Source organism: Oryzias latipes (assembly GCF_053564925.1).
Source record: "Oryzias latipes strain Hd-rR chromosome 1 unlocalized genomic scaffold, Olatipes_Hd-rR_3.1 chr1_Y".
In the NCBI taxonomy this organism is placed as follows: Eukaryota; Metazoa; Chordata; class Actinopteri; order Beloniformes; family Adrianichthyidae; genus Oryzias; species Oryzias latipes.
Genome location: NW_027616335.1, coordinates 10,102,733 through 10,117,792, shown reverse-complemented (window position 1 = coordinate 10,117,792; position 15,060 = coordinate 10,102,733). Strand labels below are relative to the sequence as shown.

Below are 15,060 nucleotides of genomic sequence, written 5' to 3'. Positions count from 1 at the left end.
AACACAAAGTATTTGGGGGCTTTGATTGTGAAAAAGGACATAAAAAGCTTTTCAAGAGGACTTTCACTCACAGATGAAGTTAACAAACATGACAGACCTCATCTTTTCAATCGGGGCAACTTACAGTATCAGGGACTTCCAAATCCTTTTTTCCCTCACATTGTATGCAAATATAGATAGTGACAATGACACACTTAAAAAAGTACTTGCACTTTGGCACAACTGAGTGAAATCACTCAAAATATTGGACTTTGACATGGTTTCTTTAAATAAAAAATGGCTTTTTCAGCAGTTGTGCTTTACATTTAAAGATAATTCTGTTTTCTTTTGGGATACTCAAAGATAAAGGGAAGTGAATTTTGCAATCTGCAAAACAAAGATCCACAGAACAGAGTAGTAAAAGTATTCTTTTGACGTTGCAGTAGTCACAAAAGCCACCAGGGGGCAGTGTTAAAGTCGAATTAAGGTTCTGGCTCATTGAGTTAGGGCACTTTTATCTAAATGATGCAACAAAAATTATGTCCGAAGTAAAAAAATAGAATAGAATACAAAAAAGAATACAACTTTGAGAGTAAAATTCAAAAGTAATTTATATCTGAAATTTCTCTGATTGATGGATATTTCCTTTGAAAAGAAAACTTGATAAAACAACATAAAATAGTAGGCGGTGATTGAACAAAATCTTAACTGGACTCTGAAATCATTAAAATCAAAGCAAAACACTAATAATTCTGAATGCAAGTTAAGATGAAAAGCGTAAATCTTCCTGTTCCAAAGCTCTTCTCTTTGACTTTATTTCTTAATATTTTATGCATGAAGAAAAATGCATACAAAACCCCACTAGGCTTCCCAGCAAAAGTATCAAAGAAAGATTAAAGAGTAAATCCCACTTTTCTGATACAATCAACTTGACAACAACAGTTGTGTCACCAGACTGTCTAAAGTCTGAGCACACCATGATAAAAACTGGCTACAACTTGTCGGACTGATCCAGTGGACCAACCACTGTCTTCATCTTTTGTGAACTGAAGTCTGCAATCTGATTTCCAAATTAAAATGAAGTCAGAGCAAGTTTAAAAGGATGCAACTATTGTGCAGAGTGGTTTTCTTTAATTCGTTTATCCCTTTTATGCGTTTATCCCTTTTATGGTCAAAGAGCTGCAGAGGGTTCATTATCCTCAGCCTGGATTATTGATCCATATGTGGTTTCTGTAGAACTAATCAGCTCACACTTTCATGATAAAGAGACTGAAGAGTCAGATCATTGTTAGTCTGTTGAAATCTGATCCCAGCTGAAGGACAAACATCCCCCGGGTATTGATCAGAACTCGGCTGGAGCGTGTTTTCTCAGAAACAGAGAAAACACGCTCAGAGACGGACTATTGGGCCACACGTGCCCCAAGATAGACGTTTGGAGCCAGATGATGATGATGACGGTTAGAGTTCAGAGGAGCTATTACATGTGACATGATGGAACACACCCACTACCACTGCACGTATTTACTTGAAAGTCGTCCTCTGCTCCCAGTTTGTGGAGAACGGGATCAAAAACAACATGGCATCAATTACCAAGCAGCTTTCCTCAATAAACTGTGCAGGTCAGACTCAACACTTTGATTGTTTCTGTCATTATTGTTTTGTTGTCCTCTCTTTTTACATTTAGTTTTTTTTTTTCTCAGGAAAGAGAGCCACCCCCTCCTCTACTGTGATCAGGCTGGTTTTACTGGGGAAGACAGGCAGCGGCAAAAGCTCCACGGCCAACACCATCTTAGGCCGCAAAGTCTTAGATTTGAAGGTCAGCAGTGCCTCGGCCGGACAGCGTTGTCACAGGGCAAGTGGAGAATTTCGCGGGCGACAGCTGCTAATCCTTGACACCCCAGGGTTGTTTGACACCAAACAGACTCAACAAGAGGTACTGAGGGAGCTGAGGAGGAGCGTTAGCCTGCTTTTCCCTGGGCCCCATGCCTTCCTCATCATCATTCCGATTGGGAGGTTCACTCAGGATGAGAGAGAGGCAGTGCAGCAGATCAAGAATGCAATGGGTTCCCATGCTTTGAGCTTCTCCGTGGTGATTTTTACTCATGGAGACCGTCTGGAAGAGGACACGTCTGTGAAGGAGTGTATGATCGACCAAAGCAAGGAACTTGCTGAGCTGGTGGCCGGATGTGGGGGGAGGTACTGCGTGTTCAACAATCAGAACCACAAGGACAGGGAACAAGTGACCGAGCTGCTCGGCTTGCTGGATGGTCTGATGCAAGGCAACGGAGAAAGCTACTATAACAGCAAAATGCTGCAGAAAACAGAGGAAGATTTGGCTCATCAGCTGCGGGAGGGGAGGAGGCTGCTGTTTGAGAAAGATGAACTCTTAAGAAAGAAGCACATGGAAGCTGTGAAAGTGAGGTATGAGAAGGAGCTGGAGAAAGTTCAGCAGAAAACCCAGGCCGAGCTGGTGGAGCTGAAGAAAAAACAGGAGCTGGAGAAGGAGAAAGAGGAGAAGCTGGCAAAAGATCGCGAGGAAGCTTTGAAGCGAGACATAGAGGCCAAGAAGTCACAGGAAGTAGCAAAACTGATGGAGATAGAAAAGAAGAAGAGAGAAGCTCTCCAAGAAAGACTCGACAGAGTGAATAAAATGTTAGACGATCAACTGAAGCACGAGGAAAAGATGAAACAGTCGATGGAGGAGAAGATCCAAAGAAACAAAGAGGAGTACAGAAAGAAAGAGAAGGAGATGGAGCTTCAGTGGAAACAGATAGAGCAAGCCATCAGACAGAGAGAACAAATGGAGCGAGATGTGTTGCAGAAAGAGCTGGACAACCTCATCCTGAGCCTGGAGGTGCTGGGCAGGAACGAGGAGGACAGGAAGAAGGAAATCGAGGACAAGCTGCGACGAGAAAGGGAGGACAATAAGAGGGAAATCGCCGTGCAAATGGAGCAGCTGAGAGCCGAGAAACGGAAAACGGAGGCTCTGAAGCAAGAGTTAAGACTGATGGAGGCCAAGATGGAGCAGCAAAAATGGAATGAAGAAAACCTCAAGAGGCTGCTGCAGGAGAGTCTGCAAAACGAGAGGGAACGGTTTGACAGCCACATGTTCCTGTTGAGGGATCAGTGTGGGGAGATATGTGCATTTAATGGGCAGAAGTCTGTGGAGAAGAGCTGCACTGGGATGAATGTGACTGGATACGTGCAGGAGATGGGGCTGCTGGGGCTGAACATGGCTCTGGAGAAGATAGGATCTCCGTGCTGCATTCAATGACATCATGGGAATTCTTCTGAATGTAAATTTTTCTTCAGTGCCAACAAGTGGAGTCGTGATTTCATCCTAAATTTATAAACATTTCGTAAGCCAGGAAAAAAGAGAAAATGTTAAAGTTTTTTTTTAAATCATTTTATTTGTAACAGAGAAGTAATTCCTGTGCATGGCCTAAATAAACAAATGCACAAATTCTCTCAATGATGATGGAAGTAATCTGATAATCATCTCCCTGCCCTCTGTCCTGTACGGCCGACTCTGCCTCTATCATCTAAATCTCTACTGTAAACTAAACCCTGTTGTCATGAATAAAGAGGAATTACGGCTGGAGGGCTGTTTCACTTTTTCTCACCGACAGTGTGACCTCAGCTGTGCCATCTGGTTGTGTTCTCAGAGGAAACGTGGGGTTTTATCCCAGCAATCATGACTTAAACTGCGATTGCGCTCATCTTTCAGAGCATTAATAATGTTCTTTCTTTTTGACAGACGGTTTCCTGCTTTGGAAATACAATCCACTTGAATCAAAAGGGTGTGAGACTGCATAGATATATATGTTTTTTTTTATTGGATCGACAAAAATACATATGTACACACACATACAGCAAAAGATTTCCAGAGTCACCAATCATTGGTGTTCTGCTTTTAGGCACCAAGACTATTAATCTTTGAATAGTACCTCTCTGGATTCATGACTTCAAGTTTTTTTCTTGGAAAGTGGCCACATTTCCTTTCATTTTCAGTCTGCTCCTGTTAAGATAACAGTTAGAAGACCATTGTGTTTTTTTCTTTTTCTTTCTTTGCTTCTCTTAAGCTCCTTAACACTGACCCGTGAATCATTCAAGCATTAATAGGGGCATGTACTTCAAAGGATTTGCACACCACACTTTCTAAGGACTGCCACTTCGTCTTTTGTCCTCTGCCCCCCCATTTTCTCTGATTTTTTAAGAACCTGTTGAGCAACATAATGAGAAACACATTCTTTCTTCGAAAAGCAGTTTGGAGACCACCCTGTGGTGGTGCAAAAGGATTGTTCCGTGTCTGTCAGACTGTGATCTCTATGGTACAGTAGGATCAACAATAAAAAAACTGGGTCTAAGTATCAACTCTTGCAATAAGCAGACAGTTACAAGTCAACAAAAATTTATTTTTTTCTACTAAGCTGTGATGTAATTCATAATTATATCTTTTGTGTCTTTTTGTCTGCACTGAATAAAAAAGATAATAATCATTTTGACAGACTTACATTATAATGGAAAAAGAAGAATAAAAAATCTAGTACTTTTCCATGGATGTTTAGCCCAGGGCTCTGCAACATTTAACAGTAAAGGTCCATTTGGGCCTGTTTCTTACTGATCAAACCCTAATTGAAGCCATAAAGTGTTACTTCAGTCTTTAAGAAAATTTAGAACATATCTTTTTTGTAATAATTAGGACTTACATGAGTGTCACCACACAAAATGTTGAACTTTTAGAATTTGAAGCTAGAGAGAGCGTCACCGATGTAATTTCTATGGCCAGGTAGAAAAGTTGCTCGTGAAGTTATTCAAAACACTAAACCATGTCAACCGACGCATTAAACTATTGATCATCGCACTTCTTGAAAGTCCTTTGTTAATGATCTCCCTACCATGACAAAGGTGGATAAAGGTGGAAAGATTTCATGTAATCCATGGACACCAGTGAAGATCACAAATCATTGAAGAAAAAAGGTTCAGAGCACTGCCTGGTGGGTCTAGATGACCCAACTCCCAATGTAAAAGTGCCTTGGATAGCACAAGGGGTATAAATCATCTAGGTGTTTTTTTTTGTGCTGTCCCAAGTGTTCCAATTACCACGGGCACCACTGTCACCAGTATTATATCATGTTCCTAGCACTGCACTTTTCTGGACTGAGAGGTCTGAGGTCTTTCCAGGTATCTGTAGCAGCCACTCCTCCAGCTTGGGGGTTACTGCCCTGAGTGCTCCAATTACCACAGGCACCACTGACAGTAGAAAATGTGTATAAAAAATATTTAATATTTTTGGCAACTCCCCTCTGGATAGCTACTAACAAAATTCTGCAGCATACGGTAATCTGAGCTTTAAATTCATACAACAAACTGAGTAAGAAAGGATCAGATTTTTACCCAAAGTTTGCTTAGTTTTTGAAGTCTGTGCATTCTGAAGGAAGTGTAGAGCAGACACAGCCTCTTCATGTCAGCAGGAATGTAAAAACCTTTACATAGTTTATTTTACTTCTAGCTTCACCTCATTCGTAAATATAAATTGGCCTAATCTAAATTAAATCAATGCTCATTTATTGACCCTTGCTTTTTAGAAATAGCTGTTTTATTTTTTTTCAGCCAAAGAGCTTCTATTGAGGGACAAGAGCCACATGCGACTCTGGAGCTTCAGGTTCCAGACTCCTGGTTAAGCCACTTGGAGGCAAAGTTTAGGGGAAAAACAAGAACCATGATAATACTTCAGTAAGGAGATTTTCTTACAAGCAAATTTGATCTTATTAGACTAAACTAAAAAAGTGACATCGAAACAATTTTTCCCCATTGTAAAATAGTTCCACAAAGATTTCTAGACCATAACTTAAACATTCCCCTTATTTGTAAGAATATGTTCAGTTTTCTTGGTTTGTTTTTCTTTAACTTACAAGATTTTATGTTCTTTATCCACAAGCAAACAGATTTGAGTTGACTCACTTTTTAAAAACTAAATCCAGGCTTAATCTGCTCCATGTTCCTTATTTTGTCACTTAATTGTTATATCCAGTTCAAGCTTTTCATTATTAACAATTTGATATTGGGAAAAATATATAATTGTATTTATTACATTTAGTCTTCTTCTACAATGCTCTGTTTTCAAGCATTTGGATCACCACACTAGCACAGCATGAAAAATATGAGAAGACTAAATGATTTTTAAAGATTTTGAGTCACATGTATCAGTGTAAATTCAAAACTACTAATGCAAAAAAAAAAAGCTAATATGTGACCAAGCTATGAACCTTTATGAATTTAAACACTTATTGCTTTAGGAAGAAGAAGACTTTTTTGAAAGTTTTTGCAACATGTCAAATGAGACAAAACAGACAAAACAAGATTTTCTCTTACAATCTACAAGCTGTGCCTGTGTCATAAATTATAAAATGTTAATAAAATATTGGCTTCTAAGTATTCCTATAATAAAAAAGGAAGTAGGAAAATGTACAATTTGTCCCACTGTGAATGTTTCAATGTTTCAAATTTTGGAGATAAAAACACAATATTAAAATGTGATTTTTTTGGGGTCAGTTTTCGAGTTATTGTTCGAGTGCAGTTAACTTCTAAACAGACTCAGATCATAAAAGTTCGCTTCACGTGAACTTCAACGAGTAAAAAACTGAACAGGATTAGCACGTTTCTATAATCTGAACCATGATGAAGCTTCACGAGGACAGAGGATGGATAATCTGGCCTGAAGAGATGTGAAATGTTCTGATCAAAACCCTCACTGCATAACTGTCGGCTTCTTCAGGTGACCGGATTGTCTCGTGTGTGTGCGCGTGCATGCGTGTGTGTATGAGTTGTCAGCTGATGCGCATGGTCCTCAGTAAATCATAATCTGCTGTGCGCTCGGAGCTCCGGCGCAGATCAGCCTGAGCATCTAATGCGCGTCCAGTCCGACATGTGGCCGCGCGCATGACCCGGCTATGAGTAACACCACCGCCTTGGTGCAGGTTGGAACTGCCAGCCCAGTGGAGCTGCCGGCGCACCGAGCCTTGACCGGCTGCGTCTTGGCTCTGCTCATCATTTGGACACTTTTAGGGAACTTCACTGTGTGCGCCGCCGTTTCCCGCTACCGCCATCTGCGCGCCAAGGTGACCAACATTTTCATCGTGTCTTTGGCTCTGTCGGATCTCCTAGTCGCCGTGCTGGTGATGCCATGGAAAGCTGTAGCCGAAGTGGCCGGATTCTGGCCGTTTGGAAGCTTCTGCAAGACCTGGCTGGCCTGCGACATCATGTGCTCCACTGCCTCCATCCTCAACCTGTGCGTCATCAGCGTGGATAGATACTGGGCCATTTCCAACCCGTTCCGTTACGAGAGGAGCATGAACAAGAAGGTGGCGTTCGTCATGATTGGGATGACCTGGACTGTTTCCTTGGTGATCTCTTTTGTCCCGGTGCAGCTGGACTGGCACCGGGCGGAGATCGGTGACCTGAGCGGTCAGGGTTTGATGCCACTGGGTAAAAGCGCAGATGGGAGCTGCGACTCCAGCCTGAGCCGCACTTACGCCATCTCCTCCTCCCTCATTAGCTTCTACATCCCTGTTGTTATAATGATTATCACATACACCCGCATCTACCGGATAGCCCAGACTCAGATCAGAGTGATCTCCTCCTTGGAGCGAGCTGCGGAGCACGCGCAGAGCTGCAGATCTCACATCCCTGAATTATTTCCCCACATGTGCACCGAACTTGGAGCGAATGGAAACTCCTATCAGTCCCGCATAAGTCTTCAAGCAGACTCTCCCTGTCCCAGGCAGTCCCACAGCGAGCTCAAAGTCTCCATCAGGAAAGAGACAAAGGTGTTGAAAACTCTCAGCATCATCATGGGTGTCTTTGTTTGTTGTTGGCTTCCATTCTTTATCCTTAATTGCGCTCAGCCCTTCTGTCCGGGGCCCCGAGCTCCAGGAGCCCACCGGGGGCCTTATTGCGTCAGCGAAAAAACATTCGATGTGTTTGTGTGGATCGGATGGAGCAATTCTTCCCTCAATCCAGTCATTTACGCGTTTAACGCGGACTTCAGGGACGCCTTCCTGCGCCTGCTGCGCTGCCGCGGACGCGGCTTTTTGGCTGTGGTGAGCGCAGCGGTGGAGACCATGTTTGCAAGCAACGACACAGGACATCACAGGCGGGAAAGCTCTCTGGTGACCAAGCTGAGCGTCTCCACAAACGCCAGAGGAAGCCAGGACAGCGGGAACACCACGGTGGCTGTGTTTTACCACAGAGGGGCTTTATCAGAGCAAATTCTAGATACCGAGGAGCGATTTGAAGAAGACAAAAGGACAAAGATTCCCAAATAAAAAGAGATTTATCGCTGCGCAATACTGATGGACTACATTCTTTTGGGATTATTGGTCATGTTTGACAAACATTATCAACTACTTTCAAGAGTTTTCAACCAAATAATTTGACAAAGTAAAGCTTCTCATAGCCAAATACGCAGATGTGCACCAAAGGCGGCTAAGACCAAACCCCACAAATCATCCATGACCATGTATGTAGATGTTCTTGCAGAAGTTGTAACTTTTCCTTGTGAAAAGTCAATTCCAGTTCGATCACATTAGATCTCACATTTAAGACAGAGAAACATGTGAGACATGATAAACCAAGGTTTTGACATGCTGTCCTGAATAAAATTTAGAATTGAAGACGTCTGACTTTTTCTAAATCTCTGTTTGAAAAAAAAAGATTGTTGGATGTCCAGTTATTCATTTTTCACCTTATATTTTGAGGTCGATCAACTGTTGTCTTAGTAACCCTCATGACCACACCTCCCCCCTGCTGCGTGGATCAAAGACTCAATCAAAAACTCCTGCAGGCGCCCTCAGCGTTCCACAGCACTTTTACTTGCCTTGTTTTGCTGACTGCAATTACATTGTCAGGGAGCAGGATTCAAAAATAAAAGAGGAACATAATTAAACTAGTGACATGGACTATAAAAATAATAATAAAATATTGATTGTAACCTCAAATTAATTATTTGTGGCCATTAATTAGCATTTTGTGCACAAATTGGCATTTTGTGCGCACAAAATAATATTTAGTGACCAAAAACTGGCGTCATATGAGCATTTTGTGAGCACACAAGCATTTTGTGCACACGAACTAGTATTTGGGCACTAATTAGCAATTGCTGACCATTAGCAATTAACACAAAAAGACATAAAATAGCTTTGGTTTTTCCTTTGTCAATAAATTCTCAGTCACCCAACATGTCACCCAATTTACCTTCTTAACAATCACAAAAGAATACCACAAACATATTGTATTACATAATAAATACCTTTACTGGAAAGAAAAAAAACAGTAAATCGTTGAACAAATAATAAGAGTAGTAATTACTATTAAAACCTATACCTAATGAATCACCATCTAAAATTAAAGTTGTATTGATTTAACTGTTCTCTTCTTCTATGTATTCATCAGAGGCTAAAGTTTCTTTGAATCTCTAGAAATGGGATTACATAAGTCACTCCCATTAGTGCACTTCTGTTTTCCCCATCTATACACTAAAAGGAACAAACATTAATAATTTCTAGCTTAAGGTGGCTCCTGTGAAAGATGCCCTGACCAGTGAGAACACGAAAGCTTTTATGCTGACAACCCTCAAAACCACCAGAAGTGACTCCGCAGAGAGGCTGCTGCAGGGAAGAAGGCACAAAAGTAAAGACCTCAGAACTTGCTGTGTGGAAAACTCCATGTCCCTTACTCTTTCTTTCTTGTTTTTTTATTACATCGGTAAGAAACCAACAATTCTACATGGAGTTGGCATCTTCCTCATCTGCATTTGTTTGAATTTCCTCATCACTTATTAAAAATCAGATGAGAAATCAAATGCAGAGCTTTTGTCTAATGATATATCAGCAGAATGTGACAGCAAGCTAACATCTTTGCATGACAGGAAAAAAAACAAGGGGTGTCAAATTATTGCATTAATCATGATTATCTTATTACAGACAAAGTAGAGCATTATATTTTTTAAATAGTGTAAATCTCAATTTTAATCTATAACTATTTTTTATGTAAGCAATAATTTCTGATGTGGTGTCCATTATCACTTGATTGTGTCGGCTGCTTCAACAAAGTCCAATACTTGGTCATCTCGAAGCGCATTATCAGGCTTTTATTGTCACTCATGTAAAAACATAACTATTAAATCAGGAAATGGTAATCTTGTCATTTTTTAAATTTAAACCATTTTTCACAATAATCAGTCTATTTGATACGCGGTGTGGTGTGTTGTCATGGTAATGGCTACCAAGCCTGTACTGACTTCACTCTGCTGCAGCTGAGGAAAGATTTGTATATATATATACCGGTATATATATAAATATTCTAACAGAACCTTGTTCTCACATCTCATTATGTAAAGCATACATGGAGCGCCACAATCAAGTGGCTGGAATAATATACAGGAACATGTGTGCAGAATATGGAATGGAAACCCGAAGGTCAAAATGGGAAACACTTCCGAAGGTGGTAGAGAATGAAAGGGCAAAGATCCTTTGGGACTTCCAGATCCAGACTGATAGGATGGTAATGGCGAACCAACCAGACATTGTAGTGGTGGATAAAGAACAGAGGAAAGCCGTTGTGGTGGATGTGGCAGTGCCAAGCGATGGAAACATCAGGAAGAAGGAACATGAGAAACTGGAGAAATACCAGGGACTCAGAGAAGAACTGGAGAAAGCCTGGAAAGTGAAGGTGACAGTGGTGCCCATGGTAATTGGAGCACTCGGGGCAGTAACCCCAAGCTGGAGGAGTGGCTACAACAGAAAGATCTCAGACCTCTCAGTCCAGAAAAACGCAGTTCTAGGAACAGTTAAGTTACTGCGCAGGACCCTCAAGCTCCCAGGCCTCTGGTAGAGGACCCGAGCTTGGAGGAGAAACCACCGCGGAAGGGTGAGAAGAGCGTTTAAAAAAAAAAAAAAAAAAAAAAAAAAAAAAAAAAAAATATATATATATATATATATATATATATATATATATATATATATATATATATATATATATATATATATATATATATATATATATATACAGAATGTCATGATAATTAAACAAAGCATAATTTTAAAGGGAAAGTTGACCTCTTATCACTTGTTTTTGTTCATTTAATAAGGCAAAAATGTCTGTAACTAATTTCCACATTCAAATGATATCGTATTAGTCCTTCTCCACATAACACAACATGCCTGAGGCTTCCTACCAAGTGGTTGAGTTGCAGACTCATTTGCATCACGTTTACTGCTTTTTTCTTCAGTCTATGTTTGAATTTGGCCCACTCGTTCTGTTTCCAGACAGTGGCGGTAAAAACAATTCAGAGATTAAATCCTCATTTTGTTCAAACAAGCTTTCCCTGCAACCTTTGCACCCAATTTTACCGATCCACTGTTTCACACCAGGTCTTTGGTGATCCTGCTAGACTAGATTCTGCTTGTCTAATATGTCTAATATTAATATCCCACATTGGTGATATTAAAGCATACAAACTGAAAGTAGCGGATTTGACTGCAGATAGCAAAATGATAGAGAATCGTATCTGGGTTTTTCTGTAGAAAAAGGGTGATTTTAAGCAATCAATTAATCAAAGTATGGAATATTCTGTCTTGCGCAGGCTAAAAGTTTTACTTAATCTTATAAACATTATATTATTTTACAATGACAAAAGGGTTGTGTTTTTTGTTGCTTCACCAAGTCAACCAATGAAGTAATACATTGAATTTTTACAGCAAAAGCCACCCTGCCATGTACCTGTCATGCTTCTTCATGCTGCATCTAGTAAGTTTTGGGGTTGGCCTGGTATGCTAGTTAGAGAACATAGCTTGCAATTGTTGCAGGGAAAGGATGTCCCTTCTTTTAGCTTTCATGGTGTAATGGGACGGTAACCTACATCCCACATCTGCAGGGGAAGCATTATGAGTAAGAATAGTCACCGTTGCAAAGAGGATTAATAAAAAAAAACAAAAGAAAAAAAAGGGGGTCAGATACATTTTAAAAAGTGTGCAGATGCTGCATGTAGGTTACAGACTGAGAAAGTCTTTGGAGTGCACCGGAGTGCAGTTTATGATTAAGTGAATCTATCTATTATTGCTGGCTGGCTAATGACTGTCCTTATTTCTTTTATGCGTCTTCCAGGAGACTTGTCACATTAATATGTCTCTCACCTGAACTGTGGGAAAAAGCCACTAGGCTGCAGAGGAAAAGAAAAAAATAAATACTAGATTTGTGTACTTCAAGTCAAGCAACTCTTTCTCAGTTGCTGGAAACTTTTAGATAGAAGAGCAATGCTGTTCTTGATAAATACTAATCCTCACACATATAAGTTAAGCAATCACAAGAGTAATTATAAATGAAGTTCCTTATTTTTAATTCAATGAGCTTATAAATAGAAAGGCAATCAAACATTTAGTGTGGCATTGTGCAGCCTTTTACTTGTAAGACAAATGAATTTTGAAAAACATAAAAAATGTAAGTGATTTACAGAGAAAAGCAAAATGGAAAATTCCATTAATTTCTGTTCAGCTTTCAAAAATACAAACTTTTTATCTGTTAGTTTGAGACTTTTTACATGAATGTTGGACAAACTTTTTACAGTAAATCAGGGATGGGCAAACCTGGGTCCACATTAAACTATTTATTCTGGCCCGCCAAACTGTTATAAATAATATTGATAATCCTTACAGTGTTTTATTTTCCCTGTAGTTCTGGTGTCTCCCCATACGATGGATATACTTTAAATGCACTGACCTTTGTTTTAGTGCAGACAGTTATTCAAATTCAAATTCAAATGTATCTATATAGCACTTTTCATGCGCACTTTTCTTGCTAAAGAGCACCTCAAAGTGCCTTACATAATAAAATATATGATAGTATGGAAATAGTAGTTAACGATAGCGTAAACAATCATATAAACAATACAAAACAAGAAAATCAAATTAAAACATGTGGGCATGAAGGAACCACCGTACCTAATAGCACCACCGTACCTAAAAGCCAATCTAAAAAGGCAAGTCTTGAGTTTTTCTTAAAACCTCCACATGCCCTCACATCCTCATTCAGGCTGGTCCATAGGCAAGGCCCACGGTGCTGAAATGTGGCCTAAATGTGGGTTTTTTTTCTGACTTTTGGGACTGCCAGCAGACCTGGACCTGAGGACCTGAGGGCTCTTGGAAGGTCATAAACTATTCATGTGGTGTCTGAAGATTTGCTGTTTTCTGACATTTGTGTGTGTTCCAAGTTGTCGTTTCTCTAATTTGCTTTTTTCCCTGAGGGCAATCAGCATTAAAATAAGAATAAAATTCACAGTTTTGAAGTAAAAACTCCAAAATGTACCATTTTCAAATATATTAATTGATTTTGCATCAAAATTAAAGTGTAATTTCATCCAGATTCCATGTTATTTCTTTCTCTTACAAGGTGGGCCACCAAAACACTCCATGCATCAGCTCCTGCTGGCCCTTCTGTCAAATTTTAGGACTTTTTGTGGCTCACAAGTCATAAAGTTTTAGTTTTCCCTAAATTTGAAAAAGTCTTTGGTCAAAATTTTAGGAAAGCCTTTCTGAGGATTAAAAATAAAAAGCTCACTTATTTTTACTGAGCCCTAATTTTTATAATCAGCTTCTTTTTTCACAATATAAACAGAATTAAAATTGTACAGAAGTGTGGGCACCAGCATGCAAACATCTTTTTCCCCTCTTTTTTGTCTTTGTGGCTGTAAGCTGTCACCTCACAAGACGAAGCCAAAGCAGGTCACACATGCTTTATTAATAAGAAGTGAACGTTTCTAACGGCAGCTACATGTGTGTGATGCAGCTGAGCACAGCTGGCTGCCGGTTCTATTTCCTGCTGATGCATGAAGCAGCTGAATTATTAGTGCACGGCATCGGAAGGGCTGCCGTCTCATCCTCGCAGTGTCCTTCCAACCCCCTATAAATAGAGCAGAGACAGACACACAAACACTCATAGGAGGATACGGAGTGAACCATGTTCTGCAAATCTGAGAGGAAAGTGGGGACAGCTGTAAAGGATGTAAGTTTGGGAAAACAACATCTGAAAATGTGCAAATGCACTTTGGAGGATGTTTAAGTTTTGTGGTCAATCAAGGACCATAAAACAACACTCCAAAAAACACAAACCTTCAGTCGGTGCAGCCGATGACATTAACGTTGGTATCTTGAGGGCATTGGGATCCTGAGAAAAGAATAGGGCGAGAACACCTGAGTGTGGACTGCAGTTTATAATTCATGACCTCCGGCACTCTCTCCGGCTGCTCAACAGCAGGTCTGCAAGTACAAGCGCATCGTAAAGCTGCAGCTTTATTTGTGATAAAATCTAGGTTTAGTTCATTTTTGAATTGGAAAAAGTCAGTTTTGTTAAAGTTTTGTTTTGAGAAATGAACACTAAAAACACTTGGGGATGATACGTATGCATTCAAATCATACTTATTATATTGTCAGAGCTGTACATTGTTTTATTTTTAGATTCAACCCGTTTATTAATTATAGATGTCTGTTGTTCCAGGAGTTAGGGAGAATCTTTTGGTTCAAATCTACGTTATATGAACCTTTTGTCACAGAGATTACACATGTTTTCTGTTTTTGGAGGTTTTTTGTGACTGGAACAAGAATCTTTGGTTCCTTTTTACACAGAGGAACAAACATTCGAAAAGCCCTGTCATTTTCCACATCCTTACTGACACTTTTTATTTCAACAAAGTCATTTTAGCTTTCGGCGGCCCACACAGAAACCACAGAGGATGATGAACTGAGTAAAAGAAAAACCCTTTCCTTGTGCTGCAGGGAACTGAGGCTGTATTTTCACATTGAATAAAAACAGTTATTTTCTGTAAACTGTATTTTTTCCTAGATGTGTTGCACAGCCAGATCTTCTGAATTGTGCATCTTGGTGTCGATGCAATTAAGCTTTTTGGCCGGGCTGCAGCATGGAGAACAAACATTGGTCTGACTATAACCCCTCCAGAGCAAGTGAGCACCACCTCAGAGAGTTTCAAAGTTGAGTCACAAGAATGCAGTAGTCGGAAGTGATTGACTG

The 15,060-nt window shown here is 40.0% G+C and overlaps 2 protein-coding genes across 2 annotated transcripts; both read left to right on the top strand.

Moving 5' to 3' along the window:
• The first annotated feature begins 1,397 nt into the window (after positions 1–1,397).
• LOC144990474 (uncharacterized) lies at positions 1,398–3,580 on the top strand. The gene is made up of 2 exons (XM_078943965.1): positions 1,398–1,598; positions 1,680–3,580. Exons 1-2 carry the CDS (start codon positions 1,556–1,558, stop codon positions 3,251–3,253), a joined length of 1,617 nt encoding a protein of 538 aa, XP_078800091.1. The 5' UTR covers positions 1,398–1,555; the 3' UTR covers positions 3,254–3,580.
• Positions 3,581–4,032: 452 nt separating this feature from the next.
• On the top strand, positions 4,033–8,657 carry LOC101173366 (D(1) dopamine receptor-like). Its single transcript, XM_011475048.4, has one exon. The coding sequence runs from the start codon at positions 6,933–6,935 to the stop codon at positions 8,304–8,306; it is 1,374 nt and encodes a 457-aa protein (XP_011473350.1). The 5' UTR covers positions 4,033–6,932; the 3' UTR covers positions 8,307–8,657.
• Positions 8,658–15,060: the final 6,403 nt, after the last annotated feature.